The sequence below is a fragment of the Ahaetulla prasina genome, chromosome 2 (assembly GCF_028640845.1).
Source record: "Ahaetulla prasina isolate Xishuangbanna chromosome 2, ASM2864084v1, whole genome shotgun sequence".
Classification (NCBI taxonomy): domain Eukaryota; kingdom Metazoa; phylum Chordata; class Lepidosauria; order Squamata; family Colubridae; genus Ahaetulla; species Ahaetulla prasina.
Genome location: NC_080540.1, coordinates 62,367,859 through 62,394,700, shown reverse-complemented (window position 1 = coordinate 62,394,700; position 26,842 = coordinate 62,367,859). Strand labels below are relative to the sequence as shown.

General features: G+C 38.5%; 1 protein-coding gene across 3 annotated transcripts in view; it reads left to right on the top strand.

The window, feature by feature from the left end:
• The first annotated feature begins 1,541 nt into the window (after positions 1-1,541).
• FLNB (filamin B) overlaps positions 1,542-26,842 on the top strand; it is an 87,670-nt gene continuing 62,369 nt past the window's right edge. For 2 of the 3 annotated variants that reach the window (XM_058166489.1, XM_058166488.1), the window contains exon 1: positions 1,552-2,322. In XM_058166489.1, the coding sequence (XP_058022472.1) occupies positions 1,878-2,322 (445 nt within the window). In that variant the 5' untranslated portion in view covers positions 1,552-1,877. Of the gene's footprint in view, positions 2,323-26,842 lie in introns of all 3 variants that reach the window. The other variant, XM_058166490.1, reaches the window with a different exon arrangement.

Here is a 26,842-nt window from a genome sequence, read left to right as displayed (position 1 = left end):
CTTCAGCTTTGGAAAAACTTCCAGACAGAAGTACGCCCAACACCGAAACAGTATTTTCTTTTTGATGATACATTAAAACATTTTCAACTGTTCAGTAATTTAATCGTTCATATTTTCAGCAAGATGATTAGTTTTTACTCTATATTTTCTTTCACCAATAAATAGGTTGTGGTAGCCCAATGGATTTGCTTTTTAAAACAGGAATGCCGTTTAAAACAGCATAAAATATATGCTATTATCATTGTGACAACTTTTAAGAATGGAAAAAAATGTTTAATTATTCCTCATTTGGTCATATTGTGTTAATATACTATGCATTTTCAAAATCTAGAAGATGATAGATACCTCAATCTGCTGAAACTATATCATGTCTTCCTTGTCTTATGCTGGTCTTGTAGTGGGAATTTTGTCCATCTACAATTTTGACCTACCATGAATATTTTTGATCATCCTGTGGATTTTCTCACCAGCATTACAAAAACCAAAGAATCTGTACTGGTCATAGGGGGGAAACTCCATATCAGGATAAGAATTTTTAAAGACATTTTTTTAGAAAGGTAAATAAAATAGCAAGTTTTCAAGAATCCCAGCTCTTCTTACAAGGTAAGATTGTATTAAATAAATGTGTTTTTCCTAAGGAAGGGAAGCATGTTGAAAGCTTGCAGATTTTTGTGACTGCTGAGTTAGAATATCATTTCTATACCAGGACTGAACAGGCTTTATGCTTGAGTGAGCTACTTTGCTTTTTATTAGAAACAAAAGCACCATCCAACAGAATCTGGCATGCAACTACTGTATTTTCTTTCTGTTGTTGTTTAGCTTGGAGAAACAATAGAAAAAGAAAACCTCGAGCACTAAATCAGAAGCAGCATTTCTGGCGTGCAGATTCAATAACTGGTAAAGAACTGGTCTGGAGATCTCAGCCACTGACACTTTCCCCTCCCATTATCCCTGGAATAAGCTTCTTCTACTGTATTCTGAGAGCTTGCTATCTTTAGTTTGACACACAAATCAATACACTTTTATGACACTTGTAAAAATCAAAATATATTTCATGAAATAAAGATATGTAACCACTAGTCATATATCCCATAATTCCTCCAGGAAAAACATACCTGGGCTGTTTCTCCAAGCTAAACAACCAGATGTTCGTTAAGAATATTCTGTATTTTTTTGGACTCTTAACAGGTGGGGGAGGGGTGTCGGCTCCCAAATATGGAGTTTATACAGGCCACCACCCATGTTCCCCAATAATTGGGTCGCAGAGGGTTATAAACACCAATGTCTTTCTTTGTATTTAATCTCCCCAAAGGCGAAGAGTAGCATTTCCTGCAGGACTACAGCTCCCACCAATCCTAACCTCTGACCACATGCCAGCCTGGCTAATTTGCAGTCCCACAGCCGTGTGTGTGTGTCACCAAACTTTGTTTGCCTCTGGAATAAACAAGGCAAGCACTCCAGCGCTTTGCCCCACGCTCAGCGCGACGGCGCCTCTGAAGGGGGTGGAGGGCAAGGTTTTTCTTCGACCTCCTCTCCCGCCGCGATTGTCCTCTTCGCAGGCTCCGCCCCTTCCTTGGCCGGGATCCAATCCGTTAATCGGAGAGGGGTATTTAAGGACTCGCCAAAAAAGACGCCCTCGCTACTCCTTTTGTAAGGTCGGCACGTGGTTGCGGAGCGCGAAAGAGCGGCTCTCAGCTCAGCTCGGCTCGCGTTGCTAGCTGACGGCGGGGTTCTCTTGCCCTGCAGCTTCACCGCCTGCGCTTGGCAAGGGTGGGAGAGCAAGCGAGCGAGCGAGACACCGGCCTGGACTGACGGGTTGGTTGGTCGGTCTGCCCGCTCGTTACAGCCCAGACAAGGGAAGGCGGGGCGGCCACGGCATGAGCACGCAGGCGCGGGGCCAGGCGGCTCGCAGTGACTGCAGCGGCGGAGGTGGGAGCGGTAGCGGCGAGCTCAGTCAGGGCTCGCACCCGCGGCGGCAGGAGCACCCGTATCCTAAGGGCCGTAGCGACCTCGAGGCGGATTCCGCGGCCATGCCCGTGACGGAGAAGGACTTGGCGGACGACGCGCCCTGGAAGCGGATCCAGCAAAACACCTTCACCCGTTGGTGCAACGAGCACCTCCGCTGCGTGAACAAGCGCATCGGCAACCTGCAGTTCGACCTGAGTGATGGGCTGCGCCTCATCGCCCTGCTGGAGGTGCTCAGCCAGAAGCGCATGTACCGCAAGTACCACCAGAGACCCACTTTCCGACAGATGCAGCTGGAAAACGTCTCGGTGGCGCTCGAGTTCCTGGAGAAGGAGAATATCAAGCTGGTCTCGATCGGTGAGCTTGGCGCGCTCGCCGCGCACTTCAGGGCTGGGCAAAGAGAGCCGGGACGGGGCGGGCGGGGATGGACTGAAGCCTTGCCTCCCAGGCGTATGTGTGGCCCTTGGCCTGAAGAAGGCAAGCGGCTTCCTTCCCCACTTTAAGTTTTAACATCCCGAGCCTCACGGCAGACCTTCCAGAAACCCTAATTTCCCGCTGTCTGGCTTGGCATTGCCCGGCCGGGACAACCCCCCCTTCCTAATATTTGCAGCCGCGCTTTCGGATTCGCATGAAAGCGGGGAAGACCCCCAGGGACCCTTTCAAAACTTGAGGGGTTGGTGGGGACGAGGCGTAGTGTGGGTTGACTTTTGTCCCGCCAGTTGCCAAGCCTCTTCCTGGAGGTGTCGGAGCGCCTGCGGGAGCAGGAGGAACTGGGTGGGGCTGTAGGTTTGGGAAGCCAAAGCCGCCACTCGCGGGCGGATACCTGCCGGGTGCTTGTTCTACCCGCCAGCCTGGCTTTGAAGCAGCTCAATAAGGCGCCGCTGTGGGCGATAAGATAACCAGGATACCGTTTTCTTTCTTAACAGTAACAAACCGGCTCAAGTAAGAGCATACAAAGAGTTTCTAGTCGAGAAGGAAAGACGCTTTAAGTTTGGGATATCCGCTCCTTTCTCTCTCTCCCCCCCCCCTCCATCCCCTTCACCAAATCCGGCTTTGCCATTGCACAGACTATTTCTGGCTAGCTCTAAGAGGGGTCACAGCAAATCCTGAGGAAGGGCAGAGGTGGCCGTAGCTTGGCAGACAGGATTTCCTGAGGTGCCTCCTTCCCAGCAGGTAGAGCTCTTTCCTTTGGGCTGCAGGATTTAGGGCTTCTGGGTTGAAAATGTAAGGGAGTTTGCACTGTAAAAAGTCCAGCCTTTTAAAAACTTCAAGAAGAGAAGCATGCATCAAATCCTGGTTCAAAAATAATAATAAAAAAAGTGTTGTAATGGCAATCTGTGATGTTTGTATTTCTCTGAAAAATGTTAGATGAACCCCCCTGTCTTTTCCTATCAATAGCACCCTGTGAGACAGCTTGGTTAAGACTGAGTTGTCCAAAATCACAAGTAGATTCTACAATCGGACAGAGGTGCATTATGGATGTAATGGATCAAAACACCCCAAAATGCTTATTTTTTTTACCCTGAAAAATATGCCTTAAAATCACTTTATTTGCAATATGGTGCAATGGTTTTTTTTTTTAGCAATTACAACCTGTAATTCTTTTAAGTGAAAGCAAACAGATCCTGTGTTATGCCAAACCCAAAAGTGGCTTGATTGGTTTTGGCTTTGGGTGATGTGAGGAGTTAGCCATTGGGGTTGATAAAATAAGAATAAGGACTTAGTCTTTGTGTAACAGGACATGTCTTGCTTAAGAAAGAGTGGCTAAATCAGACTCTGGGCTATTAATGTATGTGACTTCAGATTTAATGTTAATTTTCTAAATAAATAGAGCAGAAACAATTTATAATTGGCTTTTTGGTAATTTTGAGTCAGTTTTCAGTTCCTGGCAACTGTCTAAACAAGTCCAGGAAGATTTCTTGGCAAGAGTTTTGAAAGTGGTTTGCTATTGCTGCCTTCCTAGGGTTAAGAGAAAATGGCTGGCCCAAAGTTACCCAACATGCTTGTGCATGTTGTTTAGCCTCAGACCTTTAAACACTACACCAATTAATGCTCTTTAACATTAATTAAAATTATCCTGTTGGTTACCAAGCTCTCCTGATAGTTTACAATAAGATCTATTTTTCAATTTCAAAATATGCTATTATCTGTTTAGGTGAACTTTGTCGTATTATATCAGAGCTAGGCAGTTAATTCAATATGAAACTTCAAATATTAGGCCAAAGGTGAACAGACTTCAACCTTATGGGACTGATTTAGTTTCTTTTCTAAATCTCTAAACTTCTCCAATTGGAGCCAAGTGGAAAATAAAGGTGCAGGGAGACACATGTAAAGAATTAAGGAACAAGGTGCCTCTGAGCAGATGTTTATCTCAGGAATTTATGATGAGTACTGATATGCAGCTAGCAAATCTTTTCACCACACCAGTTTCTCTTGTATAACTTTCTAAGAGGGAATATGGGGTTTTAAAACATTTCTGTTAGACAACCAAGAATTAGAAACTGGTCTGTTCCAGTTCACTGAGAACGGGTAGGAAGTCTGTGAGCCTACAGATACTGGAGTCCCACTGAGGATTATTGACCATGGTAGCAAAGGCTGTGTTGTAATCAAGCAATGTTCGGAGGACATATGTACACCATTCCTTTCTTTAAAATACACCACCAGTTAATGATTGTCATTTTTGTTCCCCCCTGGGTCTATGAGGGATTGCCTAGTATAAGCATGTGACTCTCTTAGATCCATATAAGGAATAACTAGTCTTACAGTTCCCCTGAATTTCAAGGTTAGAAGAATTAGACTGCAAGCTTAATAATTCTTACGACATAAATGAAGAAGTGTATTTGGATTTCCTGTTGATCATAGCTATGTCTTTAATGTTCTGGGCTCAGCCTAAAGCAAAAGTAAAATCCTTCCAGACCCAACAAATCTATAGCCTGGTATCTTTTCCACATGGCAACGCTAAAGTGCGGTTATCTTATGCAGGAATTGGCAGAAAACTGCTGGTTTAAAAAAAGAACTAAGAACCCTGGCAACCTCTACTCTGCCTCTACAATGAGGCTGAGTAGGGTTTCTGCCAGCACCAGAAGCAGAGGGAGGAGCAAGACAGGGTAGGAGGAATGTCTCCTTTGGTGCCAGTATCTTTTCTTTTATGTACACTGAGAGCATATGCACCAAGACACATTCCTTGTGTGTCCAATCACACTTGGCCAATAAAGAATTCTATATCCTATCCTATCCTATCCTATCCTATCCTATCCTATCCTATCCTATCCTATCCTATTAGCTGATAGCAGAACACCTAAATATTCTGCTCTCGGTTCTGATGCCAGGGAGAGCTCATTCTTTTTAAGTCTGGAAAAATAATAGCAAAGAACCATTCTTTCCTACTTCTGTCTCCTTTTCCTGCTATTCATGGGTTCTTGACAAACCAGAGGGAGAGTAAAAGGGGAACTGAGGGTTTTTTTGTTTTTTTTTTAGTGTTTGAGGGACATTTTATATATAAGTCTAGGTGTGCTTCAGTAGACACATGTCATGAATGCCCTCTGCAGCTTCAACACCACTGCACTGAAAGGAGCCCTGGCAGCTATACCAAGAAGGTGCACCTGAGGTACAGCCATCCGCTTACTTGCAGGTTAGGTGCTGCACAGCTGGACCAGAAGGGAGGCATCCTTGATAAATGTGCTGTGATTTTCTGGAAGATTGCCAGACAACCTTTGGACATTCTTCCTGCAATTGTAGCACTTACAATTGTGTGGGTGTGGGTTAGTCTGCTGCTGAAATACCTGCGGTAAAGCTACCATGGGGTTATTGTGTGGGTACAGGCTGACTGATATCCAAAGAACCCATCTCCTCTTCTCTCTCTGTTTCTGCCCCCCCCTCACCCAAGTTGGAAAGGAGAGTGGTGGAAATGGCTTTTTGACGAAGTGGTAGAGGCCTGATTCTCTTGCTGCTACCAAAAAGCTGAGTAATAGCATATAAGTGATGCGTTTACAAGGAAAATAGGGCTTGTCTGTGGGGAACTGAGGCATACCTCTTTAACAATTGTTACCCTGTTTGATGAATTGAAGTTCTGTCTGAATTCTAGCTAAGGATATTAGTTGGTTCTCTTTTCAGTTGGGTCTCCAGGGTATAAAACTATGTTGTTTTGAGCAAAACGTGACCTTGAATTAGAGACCTGAAGCAGAACTTTAGAGACGTTGTGTCTGTATAAATAGACTTGAGGCTTCAAGGAGAAGTATAGAAGAAGGAATGCTGGCTCTCTGTATGTAACCCATATGTTTTGAAGCAGGGAAACTGTGCTGAGCTCAGATGGAGTCTCCTTGTAGAAACATATCTCTGACAGCTGCTATAAACTTGCTTTTCCAGAAATTACTTCACTCTCCTTTTTCCGTTTAAATATTAACAGTAGAATAACTTGTTACCTCAGTTGGCACTTTGCACAATAGGAGTCATGTGTACTCTTGCGCTACTTATGCTGCTATAACTAGCAGAAACTTGACACAACTATTAAGGTGGAGGAGTGTCTTTCACTAAGTATTCAGCATCTTCTACGTTATACTGGGAGTGGCTGCTTAAGCCCTCATTAAAATTGGGATTATGATTACTGTAAAATTCGGTATCTGCATGTATATCATATCTTGGATAGTTAGAACTGAAGCTATAGAATACCAATGTATTGGATTTTAAAACCTGTGAAAACTATTACTAGGTAATCCTCAATTTAGGACTACAATTGAGCCCAAAGTTTATGTTGCTAAGCGAGACCGTTGTTAAGTGAATTTTGCCCCATTTTACGACCTTTTTTGCCATGTTAAGTGAATCACTGCAGTTGTTCAGTTAGTAACACGGTTGTTAAGTGAATTGAGCTTCCCCATTGACTTTGCTTGTCAGAAGGTTGCAAAAAGTGATCACCTGACCCAAAGATACTGCAACTGTCATATATACATGCCAGTTGCCCAAGCATTTGAATTTTGTTCACATGACCATGGGGATGCTACAACGATCGTAAGTGTGAAAAATGTTCATATGTCACTTTTTTCAGTGCCGTTGTAACTTCGAACAGTCACTAAATGAACTGTTGTAACTTGAGGATTTACCTGTATTGTGAAATGTTTAAAGCAAACTTACCTTAGGCTGTAAAATTAAAAATATATACTTTATTCTTTCAGCGTCATTTACTGGTGACTTGTAGCATAAGGTTAAGGGTTAGAAAATGATATCAGGTAGTCCCTTATCCGCTTTATTACAATCTCAGGTGGGAAGTGGTCCTTTGAAGATTTATTTTTAAAAATCTGATGGCATTAGCTATATGGTTCCTTGTCATTTGTCTCTCAGGAAGTAGTCTTGAATGTTTTTTCTCTGTTCAATAATTGACTCCGTGTGGGAAATCAAGGAGAAATTAGATCCAGACAAGAGAGAGAGACAGAGCCTGTTGATCAATAAGGAACTGGATTAGGGGACTGGATGGAAGTTTACTAACCTTGAAAAAGGAAGTTCCTGAATTCTCAACTGTCAGTAGGTTCACAGATAGCCTCTGTGGCTAGGAGTGCATTTGTACAGTTACATTTAGTGAGTCAATTGTGGCCATTTCCAAACTGATCAGACTTGGCAACTGTTGTCCATGCCTTGTTATGTTGACTGTTGCAACTTGCTACATTTAGGAAAAGTCCTTAAGTTGCAATCAGTATGAAATATATAATGTAACTGATGCAAAGTATAAGGAACATATGCGATGGCATTGATGACAAGTTGCAGTATCATCAAAATAATGATGTTCGTGCAGTGAGGTCATCACACAAATGCTACAATTACATGCTTATGTCACAATGTTTGACTCAAATGTGTAAGTTGTGGAAAGTATGTGATGATGCCACATCATAATTTTCTCCCTGCAGATGCCCATATCTCTGGGGTGCCTGATCTTTCTTGGTACAATATAAGACGTTAATGTTACCCTTCAAAGCCCTAAAATGGCTTGGATCCCAGCTATTTCAGTTGCATCACTTCCATTAGCTTTTAATGCCAATTACTAGCTTTAGTTTGTCCTCAAATTTAAAATAATCATTTTATTAGCTTCCTTTCATATGTGCAAAGTTGAAAAGTTGGGTTAAAGCACACTAAATTCAATGAAGCTGGTAAGTGTCTGTAGATTTACAGCCTAGGCCAAGGAGAAAAACTTAAAACTGTAAGTACTCTAATACTGTAATAAGTATGCAGCTTTACCTCCGTTTAGGTTATTTTACTAGTTTGCCATTGGACCATGTTCAGAACCATGTTTTGGCTGTAGTATTACCAGAATTCCTGAAGTGTATGCAAAAAATTAAATACGTTATGTGTTAATATCAAGTGGGACATTTGGCATTCTCTCTCTCTCCCCCCTCCCTCACTCCCCTTCTCTCTTTCATACACACACACTCTGATATATTGATTGCTTACTTATACTGATGTACATTTTAGGCAATAAATTCTACTAGTATTGCCCTTGTGTAGGACTATTCATCTGAAATGCAATAGCTCCCTTCAAATTGAAAGTTGCATCACACAACATAAGAGACTATTAAACTGGTTTTTTTTGGTTGAAAAGTAAATAAAGTAATAATTAAGCACCTGTGTGTTTTGGCACTGGAAGCATAGTTAACGAGTAGCTATCAAATTTAATAACTGATATTACACTGGACTATTTTTGTTCATTTGCATGAAGTGAACGATCAATGAAGTGAATGATCAACTTATCTTTTTTCTCATGCTCATGACTGGATCAGAAATATAAGCTTAGTGGATGGATGTTATAGAAGTGGTAAATGCCTCTAAATATAACAGAACGAAAGAATTGGGAGTCCCACTTTTCAAGTTCAGGTTATGATATGTCTTATTAACTGTACATTAGCAGATTTATATATGGAAACTTTTCCTGCTGTAAACATAGCAGGGATTTTTTTGTGACCAAGAAAATGATAGCTGTTAGATCAGCAGTTGGACTAAAATTTTGAAGTAAGGGGTGTATCTCCAATAAGTGAACAAGTTCCAGTAAAATGGAATAAAGCATCCTTTTATTATTTCTTTAATTTATAATCTTAAAGTGGCTTGTAACACTCTCAATATGAGGTGCTAATTGTAAATGTTACAAGTAGTTCCCAACTTATAGCTATTAATTTAGTGACTATTCAAAGTTTTAACAGTACGGAAAAAGTGATTTATGACCCTTGCAGTGTCTCTGCAGTCATGTGATCATAATTTGGGTGCTTGGCAACCAGCATGTATTTACAACCATTGCAGCATCCTGAGACTTTGAGATTGCCATGTTCAAGCTCCCTAGGGGCTTCCAACAAAACTGGATTAACTTAACAATCATGATAGAAAAGGTCATAAAATTGAATGCAACTCATTTAATGGCTGCATTGCATAACAACAGAAATGCTGATCCCAATTATGGTCATAAGTCAAGGACTACCTATACGTATTTGTGAAAGGGACATATGTTTAGCTACTGTCTTGGTGTGACCACTGTTTCCCTATGCTGTCATGTGTGGCAAAAGAAGCAATTCTTTATCAGAGTACTATGACCCTTCATAAAAGAGAAAATGCATTATATCATGCAACATATTGGCATGAGCCACTATACCAGGATTATTGATATTGCTTAATCCATGGTAATACTTTAGTAGTCCATTCATGCAGCACTTGTACTTTTATCAGCAGGGTGTGTGCTAAGGTGTGTTGATTATCTTGCAATTAATTTATTATTCAAGCAACTTCCAGTCTTCATTTTGGTTTAAAGAATCAACCTGTATTTTAACTAGATTTTGGGTGGAGTTGTTTAACTGAAATATTTGATTTATGGGTTTCTTTATATGCAGTTTCCTTAGTAAGTAAAACTGGTACAGATTAAATCAAGAAGGTGGTTTTATTACTGGCAGATAGTGTTCACGCCCTATATTTATACATACTGAAATACCTAGGTAACAATAGAATTAGTTATTACAGTGTAGAATGATATCAGATATACAGCTTGGGGAAGGGAGGAAGGATAGAAATTGCCATGTTTGGAATTTGATATATGTGTTTTGAGTCAACCTATAGGTAAGGAAGGAGAATGAATCTCCCCAGTTTATGTAGGTGTGTATGTATGTGTGTGGTAGCTGGTAGTATTTGATTTATAAAAATCAAATAAACCTAAAATCAAATAAACCTGTGTGTGAAAGAGATCTTGAGCACTGTGTCATCCCAGTGCTGGATTCTGATTGTGTGAATTTTCAAAATTGGTAATATTTCCTAACTTGAGGTGGGACATTCATGAAAACTGGAATGTTAAGAACTAAGACTTAACACATACACCTAGGAAATCTTGATCTACTTGCCTTTGCATCTCACTTACTGCAGCTACCAGTCCCCAGGACTCATTAGGTTAAAGATGATTCATCTATGGCCTATTTATCATCCATCTGGGACAGTCTGTAAGTAACTACTACCCTGTTTCCCTGAAAATAAGACCCAACCGGAAAATAAGTTCTAGCATGACTTTTCAGGATGCTCGTAACATAAGCCCTACCCCCAACATAAGCCTCAGTTAAGATTGTCAGCCAGATGGGTGCATTTAGTACCGTATTTCCCCCAAAATAAGACCTAACCAGAAAATAAGCCCTAATGTGTCTTTTGGAGCAAAAATTAATAAAAGACCCAGTCTTATTTTCAGGGAGAGGAGCCTAGCGGATTGCTTAGGCATCTTTCTCCCAAATGGCCTACCTCCTTTTGGTGTTGGTGAGCTTCTTGAACACATAGGCACAGGGTAGGAGCTGTTGTTGTCGGTCCTTCTGTAGGAGCACGGTTGCCGTGGCTACAACGCTGGCATCCACTTGGATGATGAACTATTTTCGGGGAAACATGGTAAGAAACTCAGGAGAAGATGTTAAGAAATGCATAGTCCCTTTATGTCAACATGTGAGAAGTGGTAGAAAACTCTTAATCATAGGATCATAGAGTTGAAAGAGACAATTTAGGCCATTGATCCCAATGGAGGAAGCCCTGCAAAGAAATATTGATAATGAAGTCAATGTTTAGTGAAAATTCTTTGGTGTAAAAGCCCTTTGGCTCAGAGAAAAAAATGACAGAACAGAACATAGTTTTTACTTTATATCAGACTTGTGAACTAATGTCTTTATTCCGGCTCCAGTGTGTAGGGGTATAAAGGAATGCAGTGAAAATAGTGTTGGTGTATAGCTAATAGGGAAAATAAATTACATTAGACTTCAAAACCTTGTTCATAAATTGAATTTGTTTGATAGCATGGGAAGCACTGTTTAAACTGCAACCAATAAACTAAAAAGTTATTATTAATAGTTTGGATAAGAGAATGAATGAAAGTATATGATATCATCAAGAGAGTGAAGGAATTGAAATGGAAATGGACTGTTCACATAGCAAGAACTGATGGCAGGTGGACCAAGGCAATCATAGAATGGATCCCACTCGATAAAAAGTATCCACGAAAGAGACCTAAGATAAGATGGATTGACGACATTAGCAAGTATGGTGGGCCCAACTGGCAAAAGAAAGTTCAGGACCATATTGACTGGAAACATGCAGAAGAACATCCTGCAGTGGATTGACAATGGCTATCCACTGCAGGATGTAATGATGATGTTGATGAAGCTAAAAATGGAAACACTATATAAGCTAGCCAGAATATTATAGCTGTAATAGCTCAAGAGTTTAGCATGAAATGGCTTTTCTGATTCTACTTCAGAAAGCAAATGACATAGAGTAAGTTCTGTTTTCCTTTGGCCAGTTTGACCAAAACATACGCTACATCTTAAGATTCTGTGTTGAAAGGAATGTTAGCAGATTTGTCTCCTGTCTGTTTCCTGTAAAGGTTTTTTTTTTTTTTATGGAGGAGAACTTTTGTGTAGGGATTATCACTATAAAGGACAACTCAACACTTAGGATACTAAAACAAAGATTTAAAATACAGTAAACTTCTGTGGAAGGGATAAGGTTCAGTGGTTGATATCAGCCGATGACTAAATCCTTAATCATGCTGAGTAAAAACTCATACTGATGCTTCTCAGAAAATATTTCCCCATCCAAATTGATCTTTCTTAATGGCATTCCTTTTTATTTATTTATTGAGGCTTTTATGTTGCTTAAATTTATACATTCTTTCATATAGATTTAAATAGATTAAAATAGGATTCTAATGACATGCTCAATTTTAATAAAGGCTGCTGCTCAATTTAGTAATAGATACCCGTTGTCCTCTTATTTGAGACTGAAAAAGTCTAAAAGATGAACTCTGTTTAAAGATAAAAAAATTCATATGTTTTATTTACAATTTTTCTTCAACAACCAACATTTTTTGTGGTTGTGAAATGACTGGGTTAACATATTTTTCACACAGTGTTCACAGTAATAATACAATTACATATACAAAATTTTTATCTTCCAATAATGTACTCATAATTTTAATATATTCTTTTATATACTTATTAACTTCTAACATTTTGATATTATAGATGTCACTCAGTTTTCCACTACATTTTCAATATCTCAACTTTCTATAAATACCATTAAAACCAATTATCAGTAAGATCTAATCAGTCCCAACTTTGTATCTCTAAGTCCAATGTATTTTTTCCATCCTGCTAATCATAATAATACTTTTAAATATACCTAGTCCTAATCTACTAATCTTAATATGTCTGTATTTATAATAAATTCTTTATATTTTATACTATTTTCCCAATTTAAACTTTCTACTTATTTCTATTGTTTTTCAATATTGCTACTACATTACCAAATATTGTTTCTATATTCAACATCTCTCAGCCTTTCTAGAATTTCATCATTTATTATTTTTTGATGGTTCTTTTATATTTCTCTCTTGGGATCCTATATGTCTTTCTAACATTTTTACACAAACTGATTATTCTCTCTATCTTATCCTTTATCTCCTTCTATTTTGAATATCCATCCATAACCCTTTGTTTTTGTGAACTCCTTTCCCCTCCCCCCCATTCTATTATAAGCTCTTAAGGGATTGTCTATTTGATTTTTAGTATTTTTCTCTGCTTTTAATTTATTTTTATCTTTTTGTAGTTTATTTTGCATTGTCCCCTCTACCATTCCTAATTTCTCAGCTATCTCCTGTATATCATATTTATCTTTTCCCACCATTTGTTGAGTGCCCTCTATTTTCGCATCAAAGATAAAACATTTTATGTACAATTTGTATTGCATGAGTGTCTCTAACTGTATGGTATTATGTTTGGATTGCTGTAGGGAATGTCTATGTAGATCGGCTGGTTTCCATGTAACCTGCTTACACTTTGCATGTTCAATTGTACATTGGCACAGAGTGAATGCCTGAATGCCATGGTGGCACAGTGGTTAAAATGCAGTATTGCAGGCTAATTCTGCTGATTGCTAGGGGTTCGATTCTCACCGGCTCAAGGTTGACTCAGCCTTTCGTCCTTCCGAGGCCAGTAAAATGAGGGCCCAGATGGTTGGGGACAATATGCTGACTCTGTAAAACTGCTTAAAGAGGGCTGTACAGCACTGTGAAGTGGTATACAAGTCTAAGTGCTATTGTTATACTAATCTGGATGTAGACATAGGGGAAGAGAAGAGGTGAGCCTGTGTCTTGTTTTTCGTTGTTGACAACTGTGTTGAGGTTTAATATAGACAAAATTCAATTGATTGGTTTGTAAGTAGAGTTTCTTTTAGAAAAACATGGACTTCTGCAAAGACAGAGACCACCCAGAAAGAAAGAGAATATGTGTGTGTGTGTTTCAGTCTCACTTTATATTGTATTTCGGGAATACTTCAAAGGAATGAGCAAACAGTAACCTCCATGATCAAGCAAGTTAACTGGGCCTCATGCCAACATTCTTATCTGCTCGAAACTAGCAGTTTAAGCCTGGCCATCCCAGGTACTCTATTGAATAATCTCATATATCAGTGTGAGAAAACTTAAAAAGTGTTTTTTCTCGTTTTTTAAGACTGACTTGTTAGAGGTGAATGCAAGAAGGCTAGACATACTGCCTTGAGCTCCTGGAGGAAAAGCAGGATTCATAGCTAAGAAATAGATTGCTATCTTCAGTACTGTAGCTCCTTTTATTGCTTCTTAGTATGAAGAGACTATTTTGACATAATTCAAAATACTCTTGGAGTGTTAATGTAGATCCATGCTTGGAATCCCCCTGTGGCTTACTAGTCAGATGAAGTGGCCTGACATACATGGGAAAGAGGGATTCAAAATTCCGTGTTATTTTAACTCTAAAGATATGTCCATCTGAATCCATTTAATTCTGATGCTGTATCTTCAGGTTTTAGATGGTTACACTATCCTTCAAAGACAGCCAGTGATTGCTAAGAAATAGTTTAATTACCACAAACAAACTTTACTTGGCAGAATATTGGCTTATGTGAATTATGCTTTAGAAGTTCAGTTTCTAAAGCATCTTTTTTTTACTACTAAATATAAAAAGTAGACGAATAACCCTTGTCCTTCAGTTATGTTTCAAGGCTGCCAGCTGTTAAGGGAAACATCTGGATTTCCTCTAGCGCTAGATGATAAGGCAGCTGAAAAACAGGATGGTTGCGTATGTCATTATATGCAAAATATCAAGGCCTGTACTGTAGTATTGGTGATAAAGTTGGAGAAATACTATAATTAAATCTGTTGCTGCTTTTGCCTTAACAATGTTGGTAATCTAATCTTTTTTGAAGGCGGTATCAAGATTCATTTTTTCTTTAATCCATGCTTATGTGTAAGTAAAATATGAATGATGTAAGTGAACTATCACTTGTGATTTTGTTTAGCTGATATAAAATTATTTTGGGGTGTTAACATGTTCCAGGTTTGTAGCATAATCATGAATAAGATGTTTTAAAATAACTTGAGGAAGTATCTCATGGCACCAATTTTAAAAGGTGTACTTTTACTATAAACTGTAAAATGTTTTCCTTGAATTTAGGATGTTCAGGGTTATTTTTTTCAAAATGCTTTTCTTTGGCTGTGATAAAATCTGGCTGAACTGTGCATTCTTACATGAATGGGATTTCCTTTTGCCAGTTTTGTTCATGTTGTGACTGTGGATGGTTTCAGATGGAAAAAGTGAATCAAAGTATACATTGCAGTCAAGGATTTCCCCAAACAGTAATCAGTTTTGATTACTTCCAAAGTGTTGGTTTTGGCTTTGAAACTCTCCTTCAATGCTTGGCGTGTGCTGCACAGAAGATACTTGACTGAACTATATCTGAATAGCTTTTTACTTATCTGTAACAAGCTTCTGTTGGTGGCAATTGCCTAGATGTATCTTGATCTACATACACAGAGTAAGGAAAGTTACTTGTTAATACTGAAGATGCTAGTTATAATCTGGAAGTTTCCTAGACCTTTTTATTAACATGATTGCTAGGGCTGGGTGAACCAAGATCGGTTATTCTAAATGAGTATTTGAAGAGTTTTGAACTAGCAGTAGGCAGATATCTTGATAGGTGCTCATTAAAACAAAAAACACATACCATATTTTTGAATCAGAGGGAGGATGTAGAGCATAAGCCACTAAGGAAAGTGGAGTATGGGAAGCACAACCATTTTTAAATCCACTTCAATGTAGTCAGGATATGCTTCTCCTGTTTTCAGTATCTTGTTTCTTTGTATACATCCAGGAGCAGCTTAAGGCATTTTACTTCCTTAGTTACTGGTGCTCCTCTTAATCATAGAATCTTCAGATAATAAGGTTGAAAGACTTAGAAGTTATTTACTCCAATCTTCTGCTCAATGCAGAATTTACTGGATCATTTCTGACAGTTGCTTATCCACCCTAGCTTAAAGAACTGTAGTGAAGGAGAATTCACAGGTCATGTGGTAGGTAGTCTGTACAATTGGCTAAGAGCTTGTAAGATTAGAAATCTCTTCCTCCTCCTTTTTTAACCTATTGGTTCTGGTCCTGCCCTGCAGGGAATCATTAGGGAATCCACTCCCTCTTCTGTAGCAAAAGCTCATCATGAATTTGAAGTCTGCTATCACATCACCCTATTGCTATAGCATTGTCTTTTTAAAAATAAGCCAAATATTCCTACATCCTCAAAATGTTCTTCTTTGGGGTTGGCTTCTAAACTCTTAACTCACTCTCCAGTGTTTCTCTCCATTTTTGGCAACAGTGTTTTAAACAATGTCTTGTCCTGCAGTGGCTGCTGAATAGACTCTTCCTTTTCCCTTAGGATCAATTGTTCTGATGTTAGGTGATAATCTGTTGTGCTACAGTGGTAAGACTGGAATTAAATCTAGCCTAGAAGGGGGCTGGTCTCTGAAGATTCTTTATGAGCATTAAGATCGGCCCTCTGGTTTGTTTGGGTTTTTTTTTTTTGTATTTTATTTATCAAGTATATATTAGATAATATATATAAGAATGAATTGAATACATAAAATGAATACAATTAAAGGGAACATTAGGACAGGGACGGTAAGCACGCTGGTGCTCTTATGTACACCCCTTACAGATCTCTTAGGAATGGAGTGAGGTAAACAGTAGCTAGTCTAAGGTTAAAATTTGGGGTTTTTTGGGATGAAACCACAGAATCAGTGTATTCCAGGCATTGACTACTCTGTTGCTGAAGTCATATTTTCTGCAATCGAGTTTGGTGCGGTTTACCTTAAGTTTGTATCTATTTTGTGCTTGTGTATTGTAGTGGTTGAAGCTGAAGTAGTCTTTGAAAGGTAGGACATTGTAGCAGATTGTTTTATGAGCTATGCTTAGGTCATACCGAAAGCAGCATAGTTCTAAATTTTCTAAGCCCAAAATTTCAAGTCTGGTGGCATAAGGTATTTTGTTGCGAGCAGAGGGGTGGAGGACTCTTTTTGTGAAATATTTCTGGACACGTTCAGTTGTATCAATGTCCAATATGCAGTGTGGGTTCCAGACAGACGAGCTGTATTCGAGAATTGGTCTAGCAAATCTTTTGTATGCTCTGGTTATTAGTGTAATATTACCAGAGAAGAAGCTACACAAGATTAGATTTACAATCCTTAATGCTTTTTTGGCAATGTTGTTACAGTGGACTTTGGCACTTAGATCATTTAATATGAGTACTCCAAGGTCCTTGACAGAGTGAGGGTCATCTACAAGGTCATGTCCACTCAATTTGTATTTTGTGTTCCGATTCTTTTTTTTAACCAGACTGCCATATGAAATTTGAATCATCATGTTTTTGCAAGAGCTAAAAGTGACCTTCCTACATTTTAATAAAAAATAACAGGGGCTAATGTGCTCTTGCATTGATCTCTGAAAAATTCACTTAAATAGCCATTGAAGAAAGGATATGGAATTTAAATATTACATTGTGCCTGAATCAAGCAAGTTGTAATGAGTTCCAGTTCAGGAAATGCCAAATAGGCATTTCCTACTTTTCTTCTTTGAATGAGGTCTGGGAGAAATAGCAGTTGAAAATTTGCTACATAGACACAAAAGATAATGCACCCAACTAGTTTAACTAGAAAAATGTTTTTGCTGGGTCTTCATTTTCGGTTTCTGGCATAGAGTTATGATTTCTGCATATAAGCTACGCATACCAATAGGTATCTGTCCAAACCATATATTTTGACATAAGAAAAATGAGAAAGCATTTTTTGGAGGGGAAATGAGAAGGCAGCAGCAGGTTTTAAGACGGTTTTGGTACTTTAACGTTGTCCATAGACTGTGAGCCAAACATCTTTTAAAGATAACTCTGGGCTGCAGTCAAGGTCTGTTGTTTCAAATGGATGGAATTGAGCGTATGATACCGGAGGTGCTCCTTCCAGCTTTGCTTTGAAGCAGCATTATTCTTGTCCTGTTGGAAAGTCTTTACTCATACTAAAACATTTACTTGCAGTAGATGGATAAGCATGGAATTAGAGTTGATGTCACTGCAATGAGCGCAGGCTGCAAAGCCCACAGATCCAGCATTCTCTGCTTAGTTTGTTTTGTTCTGCTACTTCTTCTGAAATATCAGACTGAAAGACTGTCTGCTTTCTACAGAAGAAAGTATATGGCTAGTAAGAGCAATTTAGTGGAAACAAACAAAAGCTGCTCATATAAACTTAAGGATGGGTTTTATTTTTTCTAGCATTTTCATATGGTAAGTTTAGATTGGATAGACCTTCAGTATTCTGAACAGAGGGACAATTAGGAAGCCCCCCCCAAAAAAGGTTTCACCTATGGACTGTAAAATCAGGGAGGGGGGGGGAACTGTTTTGCAGTCTATATACTTCATTACATTCTACTTACGGAACACTAAAAGTTAGTTTCATGATATCCCGTATTCTCTTTCTTGAATGAATAAATATTTTCCAGCTGAATTCTAGAGCAGGCTGATAATGTGCTTTGGTTTTTTAGAAGTTATTTAAATTTAGAGGCTGCCCGACTCAAAATGACCTTGAGTGTCTTGCAATTAAAAAAAGAACCACGTACAAGTACAAGATCAGAGATTGACACCCATGGTAGCTGCAGGCCTGGTAGAACAGCCAGATGCTCAGGAACTTTTGGAATGTCATCAGGGTGGCAGCTGTCTGGATCTCCGGTGGGATGAGGTTCCAAAGGGCAGGTGCTATGGCAGGGAGGAGAAGGCATCTTGGTCTGCTTCAAAATCTTGGATTTAAGTTCAGAGTTAAAATAATTGCATAAATCATGAGAGACAGTTGGAGCTGTTTGGGTTGGACTTATTTGAATACAAGTTCAGAATCCTAAAACACCTTTTCTTTTAATTTTAAAAGTCGCTCATCTTTGTTTTCCCAGTTCCCTGAATTAAACATTCTGAGTGAAGACTGGATGCAGCAACTTTTTAAAAGGTAGTGGCTTGTGTAGTGAATGCCTGTGGCATCTTGTCCAAAGTCCCCTCAAATCTGGTGAGAATTAAAGCACTTAAGATGGTCTGATTTGAAATGAATAGCAATTTTGAGCAATTGCTCAAAATTTCATCATTTGCATGTATAGGCAAGAATAGCTGCCAAGAAAGTCTTACTGGAATACTTGCATCAGTTTTCAGATGCTTCTGAAGACATCATTTCAGTCAAGGCTGAAATAAAGCAAACTGATTTCATCTCCAGCTTCTGGGGTTTTTTCCCCCTCTCTCTCTCCACATACATGAGGAAGAAGAGATGACCTCACTTATAAGCAATGTGCTTTGTGAAGTATAAGAGAGGGCCTCCACTCCTGGGACTTAATTGTCAGTATAACGATTTTGTCAGTTATGTCATTTATCTAAAAACGTGTTGAAGCTAACTTTTAAGGATGCAGAAAGAGCTTGGAAAAGTAATATTTGTGTGTTAGTAATACATTGAAGCAAAAATTCTATAGGATGACTATAGCAAAATTTCATTAGAGAAGAATTGCTGGCTTAGATGATTACTCCCAGATCTAAATAACCTTGCTAAGTAATCTGCCTCAGTCAGTTGGTGCAACTATGAATAGAATAGAATAGAATTTTTTATTGGCCAAGTGTGATTGGACACACAAGGAATTTGTCTTGGTGCATATGCTCTCAGTGTACATAAAAGAAAAGATATGTTCATCAAGGTACAACATTTACAACACAATTGATGATCAATATATCAATATAAATCATAAGGATTGCCAGCAACAAGTTATAGTCATACAGTCATAAGTGGAAAGAGATTGGTGATGGGAACTATGAAACGATTAATAGTAGTGCAGATTCAGTAAATAGTCTGACAGTGTTGAGGGAATTATTTGTTTAGCAGAGTGATGGCCTTCGGGAAAAAACTGTTCTTGTGTCTAGTTGTTCTGGTGTGCAGTGCTCTATAGCGTCGTTTTGAGGGTAGGAGTTGAAACAGTTTATGTCCAGGATGCGAGGTCTTATGCCCTGTCTTTGCCAGTGACATCATCAGTTCTATTGCTCCTGCTGAGGTCTACCACAAGATCTTTGTGGAACTTGTGGCACAGGTTGGCAGTATCTCTAACAGAACAATGAATTTGCACAAAATAATGTATGGCTTCAGGCCTATTTATAGGTTGATCAATTAAGACTCTGTGCCAAACATAGATTCCCACTTATGTTTCAGATCAAGTCTGGAAATTAAAAGCTCCCAGTACAGTAAAACCTCAATTTAGTGGACCTCCAGAGGATACAACAGATATTTTAATTCTGTTTTCACTTCCAAGTACAGGACAAAGTCCATTTTTTTCTGAAAGAGTTTGAACAAATGATGTAGTTAATCAAATGACATGATTTGACACAAATGACATATTTCACTTCAATTATACTCATATTTAACAGACATTTGACTTTAACAAACACCACTTCTTCCCAAACATTTTTTTAAATTCAAGATTTTCTGTTACTATTTGTTGTTGTTCAGTCACTAAGTTATTATTCTGAGTCAGCAAATAGGCTGGCTTTGGGTAAAATTTTCAAATACTAGATTTTTTCATTCATTCCTTTATATAAACAAACTCCTTATCATTAAGACTGCAGCATGTTTTCACATCAAAGACAAGGTGCTTCCTTCCATAGTTAAAACATCTTAAAATAAGTTATAAGTATTATCAGAATATAAACAGCTGATTTCTGTTAAATTCTAGAATTACTAGCACTTTTTCCAAAAGCTAGAATAGTAATAAAATGTAGTTTAAAGACACAATATTATTCCTTTTAGGAATTAGAATGTAAAGGCTTTATCCATAAATTTACAATTATAAACTCTTGTCAGTTTGAACTTCTGTGGTGTATTTGAGCAGCCAAATGTTCTCTGTTTTGCAAAATAGCTGTAAATATACTGCACTCATGATGAGGCAACTGACATGTCTCCTTGTATTACTTGACCACAATATCTATCTCCACCTCCTTCTTAAAAGATAAAATTTCATCATGCAGAGCCATGCATCTGCTAGTTTGATAACTTGAAAGTCTAAATAATTTATTACAACCTTAGATTTGCTAAGCATTGTAGAATGCTCCAACACTGGAAATTTTTAAGAAAATGTTGGATAACCATCTGTCTGAGATGGTGTAGGGTTTCCTGCCTGGGCAGAGGGTTGGACTAGAAGGCCTCCAAGGTCCCTTCCAACTCTGTTGTTGTTGTTGTTGTTGTTCTTCTTCTTCTTCTTATTATTATTATTTTATGAAACTGACTTTGGTCTAGAAAAGCAGCTTTTTCTATGTTAATCTATGTTAAGATATGTTCAGAATTTGTTTAAGATTTCAATTGTTAAATGCAGGTGGGCTATCAGAGGGTTAAGGTACCTTTAGATTGCTGGCTGAAAGATTAACTGAATCTTTCCAGCAGGTTCAGTACATTGGTAGTTTTTCTCTGCTGTAGAGTTTTGTTTGTTCTAGTTTTAGCTAACTTATACAGGTAGTTCTCAAATAATAGCCACAATCGAGCCATGCTACAGTGGTCGTTAGTGTGAAAAATGGTGATAAATCACTTTTTTCAGTGCTGTTGTAATTTCAAACAGTCACTAAAGTAATAGTTGTAAATCAAGGAGTATCTGTTGCTATTTTTAAACACTTATGAGTCTTAGAATGTCATAGTAAAGTTTTGACTTATGGTGCTCATTCCTCTTCTGTCGTTATGTCATAGCCATGAAGGGTTTGGATGCTTCCACAATTGTTCTTAATTTACTGCATTAATTAATTTGAATTGAGTCCATTTCAAGCATAACTGATGAAGCTGAATTAGTGTTTGTCAGGGTTAGTCAAAGTGATTGAAAAACAAAGTGATTGAAAAACAATTTATTTATTTTATTTATTTATTTATTTATTTATTAAACTTTTATACCGCCCTTCTCCCGAAGGACTCAGGGCGGTGTACAGCCAAGATAAAAAGCAATAAATATACAAAGTTAAAAATCAATTAAAAAACTTATTCAATGGTGGCCGAATTAAAACCGTCAAATTGACAAACCTAAAATACCCCATATAAAATTACAGAAGATTTAAAAATTTAAAATTAAAATTTAGAAATTTAAAAAGTCTAAAAAATCAGTCCAGTCCCGCTTGAATAAATAAGTGAGTTTTTAATTCCCGACGAAAGTTCCAGATGCTTCCTTTTTATTCCATCTGATACCAGCTAAATATATGCATAATGGTTCATTTTTGTAATGTAATACCATGGCTTGAAATGACGTCACATTAGGTGGTTCCAGAGTCATTCATCTTTGTAGATAATAGAATAGGTCATTTTCACTGGAAGCATTCCTTTTATTTTACAGAATACTTCTGATTATTGCAAGGTTATCCTTTGGTCCTCCATGTTGTAAGGTAACTTATAGGCAGCAACAAAATGGACAGCTTATTGCTTGTTAGATATGAGAATGGAAATTAGCTGGTGATTCTCACACGGATGCCCTCTAAATGGGCTGGGACTGCAGTTCCCAGAAGTGAATTTTGTTTTAATTGAAAATTGATAAGAGTTTCTTTTGGTGATATGGGCAGCTATATAAATTTGAGTAATATACTTTAGATAGTCCTCAATCACAATTGGGGCCAGAATTTAAGCAAGGTAGATATTAAGTGAGTCATTTCCAATTTTCCAATCTTTTTTTGCCACAATTAAGTGAATCATGCAGTTGTTAAATGGGTCATGCAGTTGTTAAGCAAGCCCATTTTACTCAGTGGGCATTTTTTTGCCATAAATCGGGGGGGGGGGGAGAAATGCTGATAATTGTGATTGTGTGACTTAAAACATTACAAATGACCATAATTGCAAGCTGGTTGATAAGCTTCCCAAATACGATCATATGACCAGGGATGACATGGCAATCACAACTCGGGAACTGGGTTGTAAATACCTCTGGGAAGTCCAGCATAACTGTTGTGGTCCTCCAGCAACCTGCGGAGCTGGCAACGGAGTCGGACAGTGATGAGGCTGAGGTGGGGCCAGGGCCATCAGGGAGTGAGGTGCGGACTCCAGAGCTTCCAGAGACTGATGGTAGTGAGGCAGAAGAACAGGAGGAGCCTGTTCCTAATGCACATATGAGAAGAGCTGCCAGAAGGCAAGAGCAGCTCAAGCAAAGAGGACAACTTGGGAGTAGGGCCAAGAGATGATTGGCCCCTCCCATAAGGCTTAAAACAGACCAGCAACGGCTTTTGGGCTTTGCCAGAAAACAACGTTGGTGGCTTCGCCTTCTTCTTCGTCTACGTCTTGCATTTATTTTTGTATCTATGACTTCTGAACGTTTGCCAAGAAAGGTCTTTGGCAGTTTGCCTAATTGGACCAAGGTTTGCGATAGGACTGAGGAATTTGTGTTGGGAGAAATTTGCTTTAATTTAGTTGAACTACACTGGGAATGAAGTAATTCTCAGCTGTTCAAATAAAGTTTGTTCGTTTTTTCACTGACTGAGTTTCCTACTACCTACTTGGGCCTGGGTCACAACAATATTTTTGAATGGACCAGTACTTATTTTTGGAATATGAACAGTTTTTACTTGATGTTTATGAATGATCTTGATTGATGTTTTCTTCAATTCCATTCAACTTAAAAAAAAATACAACACCCTGCTTCACATTGATTTCATGATTTAGTTTCCCCTATGGAAGATAAGAGTTTTAACAGAGTATTTTTTGTGGAACTGAATATACTTGGTAACCAAATCTCTGTCCCTTAAAACATACAGTAATTTCTACTCGGTTTCTAAAATGGTTACTAACCTTGAAAAAGCAACACAAGTGAAAAGCATGCCCTGATGTTGATCATTTCAAGGATGAAGCATGTGATCCACAATTGCAGATATGTAATTAGCAGTTGTAATGGGAGAAGGCAACATTTCAAACCTGAAGAATATCAGTGATAGAGGAGAGGGTTGTACTCCGGGATTTGGCTTTGTCCAGCTCCCTTGCATTTGCTTCTTGGCAAAACCAGCAGCATCCTTCATTGAGGATTTTACAAGTACTTTTGAATGAAGTACTGTAGTAATATACAGTTTATAGCAGAGGTCTCCAATCTTGGTCCCTTTAAGACTTGTGGACTTCAACTCCCAGAGTCCCTCAGCCAGCAAAGACCAAGGTTGGAGACCTCTGGTTTATAGCACCCCAGCCTCCTCTCTCTATCTCATTGGTCAAACTAAAAATGCTAGCTAATACACACAGCCCCACAGCATATACAGGATTCCCTTGTGATTACAGGAAACTACTGTGCTAATTTAGCTTGAAGAAGGTAACAAGTGGGGAGGGACACTCTTTTTTCTGAACCCTTGAAATCTCTCAGAGGAGATTATTCAAAAAGAAAGCCTATTTAATCCCTAAGCAAATCCAGCACATGTTACAACATTGGCAAATGATTAAAAGTTTAAAAGCTATGTTGGAAGGTGAAAGATCCTATGAGTTCCCAGGTTCTGCTGACCTACAACTTCCATTAGCTATATGAAACTCTCCAGACAATCACCAAGAATCAAGACTGAGTCAAAGGCAGAAAAATAATAACGGACACTTAACCAGGTGGTGTTTTTTTTTATTACTTACTTTAGGATTGCTTACTTTGACCTTCCCTTAGTGATGCTCTAGCACTTGCTTGCTCATGTCAGTAAAAAACTGGCAGTCCTCCTTTCTCTGTGTTGTAGTTGCTAAGGGAACTGACTATGGCAGTTTATCATGTTTCCGTTGATTGTCTGCAAATTCCTTGTATTGTAGCAGAACAAAGTTTTAAAAAAGCATCAAGCATATTCGCTCATTGTTAGAGTCCATGGGTCCCAATTCACAGTACAGTGACTAAGCAGGGACATGAGCTTTATCTCCAATGGTGCAACAATTAGAATGTCAGCTGATTTTACATTTCGGGGATTTTTGAAAGCAGATTGCATTCTGGTACAATAAAGATCTCTCTCGCTCTCTCTCCCTCCCCCTCCCCCCCAAACACACATAAACCCCAAAGTCCCAGATAACATATTTAAAAGAGTCCTTTGAATTACAGCCTGAATAATCTTTCTGCAAGGGACTTTTTCCTTGGTAAATATTTAGCATCGGTCTTTAGGATGCAACTAATTTTCAAAAGCATAAGTATCTACTATACATTTACTATACATACAACCCCTCTGTGGGGGCTCCTTCCCTCTGGAACGAACTTCCCCCAGGACTTCGTCAACTCCCTGATCTCCGGACCTTTCGCCGCGAGCTGAAGACCTATCTATTCTGGACTGGCATAAATTTTTATTATTTGTATTTTAATTGGGGTTTTATGGTTTTATTTTAATTATGGGCCAAATTAAATAAGTTTTTTACCATTGCTTTTATTGTATTGTATTTATTTATTGTCGATTTTACTTGGCTGTGAACCGCCCTGAGTCCTTCAGGAGAAGGGCGGTATACAAATTAAATTAAATTATTATTATTATTATTATTATTATTATTATTATTATTATTATTATTATTATTACATTTGCTGAGTCTCAATACTGATTCATCAATTGGAGCTCATAATACTCTGCAATTCATGGTTGTAAAGACTACAACTCACGATTGTATCATGGTCGAATATATAACTCAATTAGATAACTCATGGTTAGGACCTGAACAACATATTGTTACTATCAAAAGTGTCAGTTTTCCAAAGTTTGGATAATACCCAAAGTTATCTTGGAGCAAATATCTGTATGCCCTAATTTTTTTAGAACTGGCATTTGAAGGAAGCAAGAGGTTATTGTATTAGAAGTCCTTCACTAATTGCAATAACTGGGAACAATAGTGTGCCAGAACAGTCTCCTGGGTAACACCCTACATTTCCACTCCTGTGGCACCCTGTCCCTCATAATATAGAGAGTCCCACATTGGATTTGTCATTTATTGCATTTTAGGCTAAAATGATGACCCTTGTAAATCAGTGATTCCTGATGTTTCAGCTTCAGATTTATCTACTAGTTCTGAATTTAGTTTTTTAAAAAAATAATTGCTCTTTTATTTAAATGTTATTCTCAATTGCTTAACTAGTGGAGAGATATCTTATACAGGTAGTCTTGATTTATGACCACAATTGAGCCCAAAATTTCCATTGCTAAGCATGGCAGTTATTAAGTGAGATTTGCCCCTTTTTATGGCCTTTGTTGTCATACTTGTTAAGCAAGCCACTGTGGTTGTTAAGTGAATCATGTGGTTGTTAAATGAATCTGGCTTCCCCCATTGATTTTGCTTGTCAGAAGCTGGCTAGGAAGGTTACAAATGGTGACTGCGTGACCCTGGGACAGCGCAATTGTCATAAATAATGTCAGTTGCCAAGTGCCCAAATTTTGATCACATGACCATGGGAATGCTGCAATGGTCATAAGTGTGAAAAAAGATTATAAGTCACTTTATAAGTTATAAGCCATTATAACTTCGGTCACTCAGCAAATGGTTGTAAGTTGAGAAGTATTTCCAAATAAATTAGAGATTCCCAACCTTTAGGAGCTGATTGGCACTTTTAAAATGTTGCGACTGTGTTATAAACAGCCTTGCAAATAACGCTGCAGGGGAGGGCCTGTTCTATTTATAGAATTGCTGCCATTTAGAGTTTACCCTGGTAAATTGTAAGTTTTAGGCTGGTTCTCTGCAGTATGTACAATTTATTTTTAAAAAGTAAACAGAAGGGCAGAGAAATGGGTGGGGTTGAAGTTCAGTGGGCACATGAATGCTGTGTTTGAAATCCTGAAATTAAATCATTCTACCTCAGCTTCTTCTCTTACACATCATTGCTGACTCTTGATGACCGCAGAGAGAAGTTTGTACAGTTTTCTTGGCAACCTTTTCGGAAGTAGTTTGCTAGTTTCTTCTTCCTTGGGCTAAGAGTCACAAGCCAGCCAGCTGGCTTTTGTGCCTAAAGCAGACTACAATTCGTGGTTTCCCAGATTTTAATCCAACACTTCAACCAGTAGACCAGACCTGCACAACTTGTAGTGGAGAAAGGGACAC